General features: G+C 40.2%; 1 protein-coding gene across 6 annotated transcripts in view; it reads right to left on the reverse strand.

Annotated features, from left to right (window-relative positions):
- Positions 1-12,827, reverse strand: part of ATRNL1 (attractin like 1) — a 1,006,335-nt gene that overhangs the window by 756,568 nt on the left and 236,940 nt on the right. For all 6 annotated transcript variants that reach the window (XM_034775239.1, XM_034775240.1, XM_034775241.1 and 3 more), the window contains exon 11: positions 1,843-1,927. In XM_034775239.1, the coding sequence (XP_034631130.1) occupies positions 1,843-1,927 (85 nt within the window). The remainder of the gene's footprint in view (positions 1-1,842; positions 1,928-12,827) is intronic.

Raw genomic sequence — 12,827 nt, forward strand, 5'->3', positions numbered from 1 at the left:
ACTGGCCATCAGACAAGCACCTGCCTACTGGCCATCAGACAAGCAGCCACCGACAGGCCGCCGAGAAGCGGCAATGTCAAAAAGCGTTGCCGCCAAAATGCCTTTCAGCGGCAACACCTCTTGATGACGCTACTTCTTGGAGGCATTTTGGCGGCGACGTTTCTAGGCGGCATTTCGGCGACTGCTTGTCCGGCTGCCATGTTCCTCGGTGGCTAGTCGTCCGGCGCCCGCCACACGGAAAAGTAGGGGACCACTGCTTCAGAGGGATAACGTTTGCCCCACCATCATTGGATGAAGCAAGGAGTTTGGCCATCAAGTCCTGCAAACCTCAAATGATCTGCCAAAAGCTAAAGCCACTTGCACAGAGGCCATGTGTGTCCATGCCAGCTCTGGGGCCCACAGTATTGCCCTCCCATTCCCTGCCAAAGTAGCTATGCTGGGTTTCCTCTGTGGACAGCAACCTTTACAAAGGGTTTGCTGGGGGTTGAAAAAATAATGTAGCCTGGAGCTGGTAACTGTTGGTACATACTGACTTTAATGATGATCACTGCATGGGAATCATCTAACACTTACTTTTCACACAATAAGTAAATTTTTCCTAGAAGCTTATGATTTTTGACACTAAATCACCTACAGTGTGCTACTGAATTTAGAAAAAGAATTTATACATTACATCCAAGTGATTACTAATACTTGGTGTTGGATTTCAAACACACTGTAAATCACTAAACATCCTCGCCGCGCATTAAGCATTGGGGACCTTTGTTCAGCTGTATGGTGAAAGTGAATTGCCCCCTTTAACTGCAAAGATCCAGCAAGCAGGTAGGAAGGAGGTCGTTGCCCCTTTATGCAGCCCTCTCTCCCCGAAAGGATTACCAGTTCCAGGTAAAGATGTAGGAAGAAACACAACTGGATGAGGTCAGTTTGGGGAGGAGACGCTGCCCCCTTCCAGCTGACTGGAAGTGTGTGGGAGGTTATTTATACCCAAGGCAGTTCCAGGAAAGACCTCTAATGCAGACCAGGCTAGCATCACCTACCCTCCCCACACATGGATCTTTATCTGCTGCGGCCATTATGCTAGTCACCTCTTTTCTCAGGGGGGCTGGGAAGAAATTTTCTCTCACTGCCAGAAAGGCTGAGGCCAGGTGGGTTTGTCACCTTTCACAGTGAGTTAGGGACCTGCTGGAGTAGGAAAGGGGGGTTGGGCCTGTACATGTACTCCATATAGAATGGTTATATGGTGATCAGATAAAATTCATTGGCAAAGGATTTAAATAAGGCATCCTTTAAATGAGCAGCAACAGCGGATTTGGGGCTCCTGCAACTGGTATGGTGGGGAGTCAATTCCCCACCCTTTATAGCCCACTTAATGCTCACTGGTGTGTGTGTGGGGGGGGGTTGCAGAAGCAGAATGGATGGGAGCAGGATTGAAAAGGGAAAGGGCTGACAGCAGCCCCCTGAGTATATAGAGATATATATGGTATTACCTGCACTGTACAATTATCTGCCAGGTACTCCCAGACATTTAAGAATAAAGTTGCAGCATAATCAAAAACCACATCCAGTGCCCCCTGTCCTGGCAGAGCCAGACAAATGTTCTACCCCTCAGGTTTATATAAACATTCTCTAAATCAACATGCTCCACAACTATCCCAAATAAATGATTTGATGTACTGATGACCAGGATATGTAACGTTGTTCTTGAGGGCTACTATTCATATTAATAAATGACATCAACTGTACACATCATGGAATTGCACTTTATGTAAATGTAATTGTCATCATAGGTATTTTTTCTTCCTGCAAAAATGGTCAGACACATTTAAAACATGCTTCATTTACCCATTACTGACAACTGCAGTGTGTCCAAATCTGTTCAAATCCCGATGCAGATTAGGTTTTGGTAAAATTTTCCATTCATCACAAGCTAAAAGACAAAAGGAAAGCATATGATTTCCTGTAATAAAGTTTAAAGAGACTTTCACAAAATATATTGCATATGTAAATACCAAGATTAAATCAAAGCCGTATATGAGCTATTTTTAGAGGAAAGTAACAATTTGAAACATTGCTAATCAAGGCATTTGAAAAAGGCATGGTAGTATATGATACCCACTTGAAAAACAAATATTCTTTCTGTTCTAAGATGTATTTAAATACTTCATTAAAATCATTTTTACCTTAGTGATAACTAATTTTTCAAATGTCAGGATAAAATATAAAAAACTCCAAAGCAAAAGTCATTTCAATATAAACTTCAAGTCTTTGCAATATCAACTTTAGCTTGGTTATCTAGACAGACTTTTTTTTTTTTTTTTTTTTTTAAAGTATAGTACATTGTCCTTAACTTTAAAGCCAAAGGTATTGTTGAGAAATAATATAAAAGCAATATATTGCTGCAATGTAGTCTGCTTTATTCTTTCAAACACACTAACGGATATGAAATTTCTTATATTCTTTCCCTGCACCTAACCTCAGGACAGCATACTTATGTCACTAATACCTTGTTATAAATCAGGTGTTTTCTTTTTTTAAACACAGAATAGCCATAGGTGAGTAATTGTGAGATTTTAAAATAGAAACCAAATAATTCAAACCAGCAAAAATGCCTATTCAGTAATATGAGCATGCACAAGGGCTATCATTAGAGAGAAGTATTATATTATCAAACATTGGAGGGTGAAAAGCATACAGGCAGCTAACTAATTAACAATGAGCCAGGCTGACCTACTTCAAAGCACTTTTACAGCTGTTCAGGGAATTAGGTTTGTTGACTAAGTAATTAAGGTTGCCTTTGGATACACATGCAAATTAGATTTGCAATGCAAACTATTTATAATATTGTAGAGATGCTTTGTATTTTTAATGTAAAATTATCAAGATAGGATGTGCAAGAGCTGTTGCAACCCCATTTTATAGGGGGAAATAGGATGCGTATAGCCAATTCGGTGTAATGGCTATTGATAATCACAGGAGAATAGCTCTTCACACCAGACCAAAACAAACAAACAAACACACTGTTCTGTGAAGGTGGGACAACTGATTAACAAGAGGCATACAGCAAATGTACAGATTTTTTTAAAGTTATTTTTAGTGCTAAGAACTATGCTAAACATTTTACAAAAATTAAAAAAGACAACTTCACCAAAAAAATAAAAACCTAAAGAGAGCACATAGAGATAAAGAAGGTTGAGAAATTATGAGATACTTTCATTTTCATACAGTTTATAGGAAAATAGAGAACTATTTGAGGGATTATAGGAGAAACTCTTTTTTTGTTTCCTTTTTTAAGGAGAAATGCATCTAGAATCATGGAGGAAATCCCAGCATTGAAGGAAGTCATGGTTACTTGTTACTTTGTTGAATCAAAATGATTTAAGCCTGTGTAGTCGGAAACAAGTGATAAACACAAAGGTGTAATCAAAACGAGTCAGGCAAATTTTTTTTGAAATACAAAGACCTTTAATCACAGTCAAATTTTCTTATCAGAAATGTGAGGCCATAAAATATCTAACATATCGACAACAAAATAGCAGAGATTTCAAAATCAGATGATGACTCAATCAGTTTACCAATATGAAGAGACAAGAAAGTAAAGCAACTTTTCATTCATAGAAAACTTCATTTATTCAAACCAACCTATCCAGAAATCTCTCTACTTCCTTAATCTCCTTCCTCAATCACAAGCATCCGACCCATGCATTAATGTATCTCATCTCCTAAACCATCATAAACACCTCTCCATGCTTTTTATTACTCAAGTTGAGTAGCAAAAACTAAGTACTAGGGAGATATTGTCCTATAGTTGTTCTTGAAACAACAATTTCAATAAAAAAAGAAGATCACAGAAGAAGAGGTTACTTATCTTATATGGTAACTGGAGTTCTTCAAGATGTGTGTGTCTAGGTGTGCTCCATTTCAGGTGCACATGTGACCCTTTCACTTTCAGAGATTTTTGGCACCAGTGCTCATTTGGGCCACACATGCACACTAGCTATCATGCCATATATTGAGGATACGTAGGGCTGTGATGGACAAGCCTCACTCAGTTCCTTCCCTGCTACAAAGTCCCATAGAGATGTGACTCCAACGCAGAGAAGGAAAGTGGGTAGTGGAGGACCCATAGAGACAAACATTTTGAAGGACTCCAGTTACTGTACAAGATTAGTAAACTCTCCTTCTTTGAGTAATGTCCCTATGGGTGATCCACTTCAGGTGACACCTGAGCAGCACTCCTTAGAGAAGGTTGATGCTTTGGCATCTGTTCTAAAACGAATTGAATGAGGTGGTCCCAAATGCAGCATCTACCCAGGATGCATGCACTTGACCATTACACTTTGTGAATGGAGATCCATGTGGCAGCTTTGCAGATTTCTCTGATAGGAATTTCTTTTAGTAGGGCAACAGAGGTAGACTGCAATCTGGTGAAATGAGCTATAATCCTAGGAGGGAGCGGGATGTCAGCAGCTTCATAGCACGCAAGAATACAAGCGGAAACTCATTTTAAAAGTCTCTGAGTGGAGATGGGTGTTCCTTTAACTCTGCTACAGAAACAAATAATCAAAGAGAGGCCCAAAAGTATCTAGTCCCGTTCAAACAGAAGAACAATACCCTCCTAATGTCCAAAGTGTGAAGGATGCTGTACTCCCTAAACTAATTAGATTTAGAGTAAAAAACTGGCAGATGAATAGTTTGATGTAAAAATCCAAGGCCAAATTATGTAAGAATTATTATGTAAGATAAGAGATCTGATCAGAGCAATACCTTGACTTTAAAGAAAACAGTCAAGAAAACGGATTGGGGGAGAGGGTTACCTTCCAAGTCCCAAACTCACTAACTTTCCGAGCAGAGGTGATAACCACCAAGAAAGTCATCTGCATGCATAGGTGTAAGACTGAGCATGTGGCCAGGTTTTCAAAGGGAGGTTTAATCAGAGAGTTGACTAATTTAAAAACCCAGGCTGCGGTGTGCTCCCTGATGTGTGGAAACAGGCTGGATAACACTTTAATAAAACTAGAAGTTGCAAGGTGAGCAAACATTGAAAACCCTTCACTGGAGAATGGAACACTGTTAGTGTCGCTTACGTGAAAATTAACAGAGCTCAGAGAAAGGCCTGCATTCTTGAAATCAGAAAGGTACTGTCTCCTCCTAGTGGGTCTCTGCCTCCATCTTTGTAGGTCATACTGCCTCTGAAGTTGGGTATAGGGCACGGATCTTGTTTTTTGTGCTGTAAAATACTTCGCTTGTTTTTTTCTTTTGGGAAGGTGTTTAAATTCCCAAGGATGTGAGGGTCACCATGGAGACCTTTAACGTGTCTAGCGACTCATCCATCTTAGATGTGAACAGTTTCGGGCCCTTGAATGGAAGATCCTCAACAGTAAATTGTACCTCAGAGAGGTGGAGCCAGGAAGCTCATTGCATTACCATGGCCGTGATGATGGAATGTGCCGCTCTCTCTCTCTCTCGAGTCCAGTGAAGCCTATAAGGCTGTTTGAGCAAGAAGGTGGCCCTCTGAGTTGGTTGCTTTGAACTGCTCTTTTTTGTCATCTGGTAGAAAAATAAAGAAAGATTTTTGAATTATTTACGAAATTATATTTGGCCATCAATGTCCCATAACTGATGATCCTAAATAGAAGATTCATTGACGAGTAGGTCTTTTGTCCAAAAAGGTATAACCTCTTCAGTCCCTTTCGTACGGGGTGGTTCTGGAATGATGTTGTCTGCCCCTTTCATTCACAGCCTCTACCACCAGGGAGTTTGGCATGGGATGTCAGAACAAAAATTCCATTCCCTTGGAAGGGGTATAATAGGTTTTATCTGCCCTTTTACGGGTGGGTGAGATTGTTGCTAGTGTCTGCCAAGTGGTCTTGGATGGGTCCATGAGAGCCTTTTTTATTGGTAGGGAAATCTTGGAGGAGGTTGAAGTCTGGAGGATGTCCAACATCTTATGTTGGGATTCCACCACTTCCTCCTGAGGTATTCCAGGGAATCTGCAATCCTCTTAAACAGTTCGTGAAACTGTTTAAGATCATCTCACATGGTGGGTAGTTAGGGCATGATGGCTTCATCCAGGGAAGAAGATGAAAAGTTGGCAGCTGATGCAGGTTCCCAGTCTGAAGTCTCCTCTAATTCCTCGACTGCCTCTTCTGGAGGTTCAGAGGGTCTAGATACAGAGGGTGAAGGTTTCAGAGTAGCAGCCATGTTAGTCTGTATCCGCAAAAAGAAGAACAGGAGTACTTGTGGCACCTTAGAGACTAACAAATTGATTAGAGCATAAGCTTTCGTGGACTACAGCCCACTTCTTCGGATGCATATAGAATGGAACATATATCGAGGAGATATATATACACACATACAGAGAGCATAAACAAGTGGGAGTTGTCTTACCAACTCTGAGAGGCCAATTAATTAAGAGAAAAAAAACTTCTGAAGTGATAATCAAGCTAGCCCAGTACAGACAGTTAAGAAGAGTGAGAATACTTACAAGGGGAGATAGATTCAATGTTTGTAATGGCTCAGCCATTCCCAGTCCTTATTCAAACCGGAGTTGATTGTGTCTAGTTTGCATATCAATTCTATGACAGAATATCAATTGACAGAGCCAGACGAGTACCCAGAAGTCACCTCCTACAAGACAGGCCCAACAAAGAAAATAACAGAACACCACTAGCTGTCACCTTCAGCCCCCAACTAAAACCTCTCCAGCGCATCATCAGAGATCTACAACCTATCCTGAAAGATGATCCTTTACTCTCACAGATCTTGGGAGACAGACCTGTCCTCGCTTACAGACAATCCCCCAACCTAAAGCAAATACTCACCTTCAACCACACATCACTAAACAAAACCACTAACCCAGGAACCTATCCTTGTAACAAACCCCGATGCCAACTCTGTCCACATATCTATTCAAGTGACATCAGCCATACCATCAGGGGCTCGTTCACCTGCACATCTACCAATGTGATATATGCCATCATGTGCCAGCAATGCCCCTCTGCCATGTACATTGGCCAAACCGGACAGTCTCTACGCAAAAGAATTAATGGACACAAATCTGACATCAGGAATCAAAATACTCAAAAACCAGTGGGAGAACACTTTAACCTGTCTGGTCATTCAGTGACAGACCTGCGGGTGGCTATATTACAAAAGAAAAACTTCAAAAACAGACTCCAACGAGAGACTGCTGAGCTAGAATTGATATGCAAACTAGACACAATCAACTCCGGTTTGAATAAGGACTGGGAATGGCTGAGCCATTACAAACATTGAATCTATCTCCCCTTGTAAGTATTCTCACATTTCTTAACTGTCTGTACTGGGCTAGCTTGATTATCACTTCAAAAGTTTTTTTTCTCTTAATTAATTGGCCTCTCAGAGTTGGTAAGACAACTCCCACCTGTTTATGCTCTCTGTATGTGTGTATATATATCTCCTCGATATATGTTCCATTCTATATGCATCCGAAGAAGTGGGCTGTAGTCCACGAAAGCTTATGCTCTAATAAATTTGTTAGTCTCTAAGGTGCCACAAGTACTCCTGTTCTTCTTTTTAGAGGGTGAAGGAGAATTCCTCGACCTCACCCTGGGTGGACTTGGAGGCTTAGGGTACTGTTGGCAGTACACTGCCCGTGGGTCCCAATAAGGCCACTGTGGTGGAAATGGTATAGGTGGTGGCATCCTTTGGTTCCTGTACCAGCCTTGAGTTTCAGGTCCTGGGTGATATTCACGGTGTTCTGGTGGACCTGGTCTAGTAGCTGCAAGGAAAGGCGAGGGGAGACGGGATGAGTAGAAAGCAACAGAGAGTTCTGAGGCACCTTTAAGACTAACAGATGTATTGGAGCATAAGCTTTTGTGGGTGAATGCCCACTTCGTCGGATGCATGAGTAAATTTACCCTTCATCCTTCTTGTCTTCATCACTAAATAAAGCTGATCTGGGCGGTGTTGGAAGATGGCTCAGTATTGAACGTGCTGGAGTGAGGTCGATACCAAATAGTGGAGATTCTGGTGCCAAGGAGACCAGAAGATTTTTGTGGTGGAGAAATTGTTGCAATACCAACAGCCTCGATAAGAAGAAGGTGTTGTCGGTGGTACCGATGTGCTGCAGAGGCAGAAAGAGGCGTCATAGTCTGTAGCGTTGCCAAGCAGCCAGGTGCCACATGTTTGAGCTGGTCCGGTGGTACCGAGGCAGAGACTGTAGAGTCTCCCTTTACTGCCTTTTTCCAAGCCAGACTGCTTACGGTCTCCTAAAGAGGATCACCCCAAGGGACCCTCCTCAAAGAAGAAGTGAAGGTTGCAGTCAGAGTTCCTTGCACCTCTACTGTGTTTAGATGATACCAAGGCATCCTTTGGTATTGAATGCTGAGTATCACGGGGTTCAGATATAGCTGAGTGTTTGGACATAGAGGGTTCCTTCCAGACTGCTTGAAGCCTCATGGGGTGCAAGGTCTCTTAGGGCAAGCTTCTTGCTAAGGAGATTTGGAGCTACTCTTTGCAGAAGATATGGCAGAATTCAAATTTTATTTATGTATTTTATAATTTTGATGGATAGAATCATAGAATATCAGGGTGGAAGGGACTTCAGGAGGTCATCTAGTCCAACCCCCTGCTCAAAGCAGGACCAATCCCCAGACAGATTTTTGCCCCAGATCCCTAAATGGCCCCTCAAGGATTGAACTCACAACCCTGGGTTTAGCAGGCCAATGATCAAACCACTGAGCTATCCCTCCCCCCTTATTTTTAAGAATGATGTTTAATTTTATCAATTTAAATTTTTGATTGTGGAAAATTATGAGGAAGTCGGACAATTATTTAATGACAGCACATACTGAGATTCAAAAACTGCTAAATGACTGCTAACACAAACTGTCAACATCACATATCAAAATATAAGAAGTACCTATCCTTAAATCAAACTCTAGTTCTCAAGTTGCATTTTTCTTACTTTGTGTTTCTGTAAATTTCAATTATAAGGGATGGAAAAAAATTTTCGTCAGCTTGTGTTTGTGTGTATTGCAAAATTAACATTTACTGACCTTTACCAATAAAAATCTCAGTCTTCCAAGCCTAACTATGGAGTATGAATGGGATAACTAGCTAAATAAACAGCATTGTTAGATGCTCCATCTCAGGCAAAGGCGGTTGAGATGAAACTGAGGGCAGTTCATCCATCACAGCCTGTGTACCCTCCATACAGGGCACAAAGGATAGCTAGGGAGCATGTGAGGACTGAATGGGCACTGTTGCCAAAAATCTCCAATTGAAGATACCGGGGGCACATGTGCACCTATAGTAGCTCTAATAGTAGGCCAGCAATGTATCACTTTTGATCACAAGTGTCAGAGCAAGGTGAGGATGATATTAAACACAAAGATGTGTGTATCCCATATCCCTGTGGAACAGCAGTATTGAATGCAGTTGTGTAATTTAAATTACACAAGAGCTTCAGAGACTTATATTATTTATTGGAAAATAAAAGTGATGAACAATTATGAATTCAATTTCTATTTCAGGAACATTTTCTCATTTAAAACTATACAAGGCATATTTTATCCTTACTCTCCCAACACTATCTTTCAGTTATACTGTAAATTCAAGTTCAGCTACAATTCAGTGCATGTTAGCAGAAGCGGTTTGTTTGACTACATGGGAAGATGTAGGTATTTGGTGACAGAAGAAAAACATTTAAAATGAAAACCACATAACACTATATTTTCATCTGATCTAGAAAAAAATTCAGAATGATTTTTGTATGTATATTTTTTTAACAAAAGGTGAGATTTAACACTGAAGGAAAACCATAAAACCATTATAAAAGCTGGTTTTAAGATAAGAAACCTTTGCAGACTGGAGATATAATAATTCCTAGCTTGCTGATGTTATTTGTCAAACTGGCAGGTCTTTTCAGTAGAGTAAAGGGGAAAAAAAATATGTTACAAATAGCCTTTCCTCTTATCTCTTCTAGCCTTCTCAATAACTACTGAACATTGAAGAGAGCATTATGCTAGAAAAATACTTTTGCTGAGCTTAAATTCCTGATCAGGGTTTCTCTTGGAAATACAGATTAGTTCACGTGAAATGCAGGAGTTGCCAAGTGACTATATGCTTAGTACAAAATATAATTTGTTGCTGTTTAAATTTTGTCTTGCTTATTGCAAAGTGCCTGAATGTTTAGACTTACTGAAAACTATAATTATCTTTCCCTGCTCTCTTTTCAGACACTATTCCTATGATTTAATATAATAAATTAGTACAAAAATTCTAAGAACCATAAAAAAGATGGGTAAGTAATAAGCATATCAGGACTTTTCAATACTATTAACCCTTCTTCATTCTCCTTTCTGTATTAAATCTAGTTTCAATTGTAAGCTCCTTGGGACAGGGAGTAATTATTATTCCTGTCTGTAAAGTGCCATCTATAGCTATTGCATTGGGTAAATAATATAGTTCTCAGGAAGATTTAGTAATATAGTTACATTTCCCATTGTCTCAGCATATAAACTCATATTATATTGTATATAGTTAAGGCCTATTCCTCTCACAGAAAATGGTATTAAGGAGATAAAGGATCTTCATTCACCATTTGTTTAGAGTAGAAGGTGACTAGCAAAACACTCCTAATGCCTTAAATTATGAAACTGTAGGGAAGGCTTTTTTTCCCCATATACCTGTACAAAGGCATTATTTACACTAGAAAGTTACTGCTTTAACTGTACCAGTGTAGTTAAAGCACCATAGATACCCTCTCCCCCTTTTGCAGATGCAGTATAAAGGTGCTTATACCAGTATAGCTTTTTCCTGTAAGGGAAGAAGAATAACCTGTAACAGTATACCACCTTTATATCTGCACCCACAGTACTAGTACAACTATATTGGTTAAAAAAATAAAATAAAAAAGTCACACACCTAACTGATGAAAGTTGTACTAGGACAACATTCAAGTACAGACTAGGCTTAAAATATTACAATCAGCTCAGATGTGCTAAAGACTGGTTGGAATGGAGAATCTGAGTCTAGGACTAGAAACGGAATTATGTCACCCCAGCTCTGTATTGCAGATTCCTTTTTGAGTGACTTATTCTTTTTTAGGATAAATTAAACCCACTCATTAAAAGTACCTGTTTAGGTGTGGAAAGGCCCATAATATTTGCACTCTCTCTAACTTTCTGCCCAGTTTTTAATAATCAATCATTTAAATAGTGGGCCAAATTCTCAGTTGATGTAAATAGACTTAGTTCCATTAACTTCAAGACTGACAAAGTCAATTGAGCTGTTCCAATTTATACCACCTGAGAATCTGAGCCACTATATCCAGTTCAAATTTTAAATTTATTAAAATCTAGGGGCATCAAATACCTGCAGATGTCTTTGGCGCACCGGATCTTTACTCATTTGAACTACAATTTGCTTTTGGTCTTTCCTGTAAACACTATTTTGGGTACCTTCAGTTAAGACATTTTAAAAGTTAAAAGCCCTAGCATAAGATCGACCCTTGTAAATTTAATAACGTACTTAGGTTACCAAAAGGTTTTATGCTGTATCTTGCTGAAGAGCGTTAAATGAGTTAGACAACCCTTTTGCAGTAAAAGCCAGAAAACCATGTGAGGAAAACTGTGGGCATGAGAGAGAGAAGCAAAGATGGCAAAAAAAATGAGCTATGTGGGATCCACTTAGAGATTCTACTTGGGTATGCTTTTTGTACTAAGCCTACACAAGTTGCTTTGAAAGCTACAAGTGATGTGATCACTAGAGACCTCACACCTAATTTATTTTTAATAGAGGCAATACAATAGCCATGCTGTATACTGGCAATATGATAAAACAAAATCAACTGAATTGTGACTTAAAAGCTCCATACGAACATCTCTAATTTCTATGGACAAGTACAAGGTAAACATTCCAAACACTGTCCAAGATTTTTGCAGAAGTCTTTTGCAACAATTTGAAAAGGCACTCCTGTATGTCAGAGAGAGACTGCAAAACAAAGCACAATACTTAGAATCGCATTGTCTTTCTCCACACTGTATTACCCCAATTCTATCTCTGCCTATAATAGAATACTGTGTGAAATCTTCCGAGAGGAATCTCAAAGAGGGTGGCTTGGTTAGCCTAAGCAAAAGAAGACTGAGGGGAGATATGATAGCTTTCTATAAATACATCAGAGGGATAATATACCAGGGAGGGAGAGGAGTTATTTAAGTGCCAATAAATGGATATAAACTGGCCATCAACAAGTTCAGACTCAAAATTAGGTGAAGGCTCCTAACCATCAAAGGAGTGAAGTTCTGGAACAGCCTTCCAAGGGAAGAAGTGGGGGCAAAAAACCTAACTGGCTTCAAGACTGAGTTTGATAAGTTTATGGAGGGGATGGTATGATGGGACTGCCTATTATGGCAGGTGGCCAATCATCAACTGCCAGTAGCAAAACTTCCCAATGGCTAGAGACAGAATACTAGATTGGGCGGGCTCTGAGTTACTATAGAGAATTCTTTCCCAGGTATCTACCTGGCAGGTCTTGGCAAGTGTGTGGAGTAATTTAGTGGAAGTAATTTCAAGACATCTGTTTGGTGGGCCCTTCCCTTCTCCGCTCTCCCAGTGCTCCTGAATCACATGGGGATGCCCATGTGCAGATGGAGCCTATAGGTGTCAGCAAAAGCCTCAGCTAAAGGGAAGTGACCCCATTATTGTGCATTGGTTTCTCCCCCTCCCCCCAGTGTTCCAATCCTTGGGAGGCTAACTGGGGAATGCATTTAGGAGAAGGGGAAGACTTTTGCTTATATTAGGCTTTCTAGGGCCACGTCAGGAATGACGAAGCATGGGGACTT

The sequence above is a fragment of the Trachemys scripta genome, chromosome 7 (genome assembly GCF_013100865.1).
Source record: "Trachemys scripta elegans isolate TJP31775 chromosome 7, CAS_Tse_1.0, whole genome shotgun sequence".
Taxonomy (NCBI): domain Eukaryota; kingdom Metazoa; phylum Chordata; order Testudines; family Emydidae; genus Trachemys; species Trachemys scripta.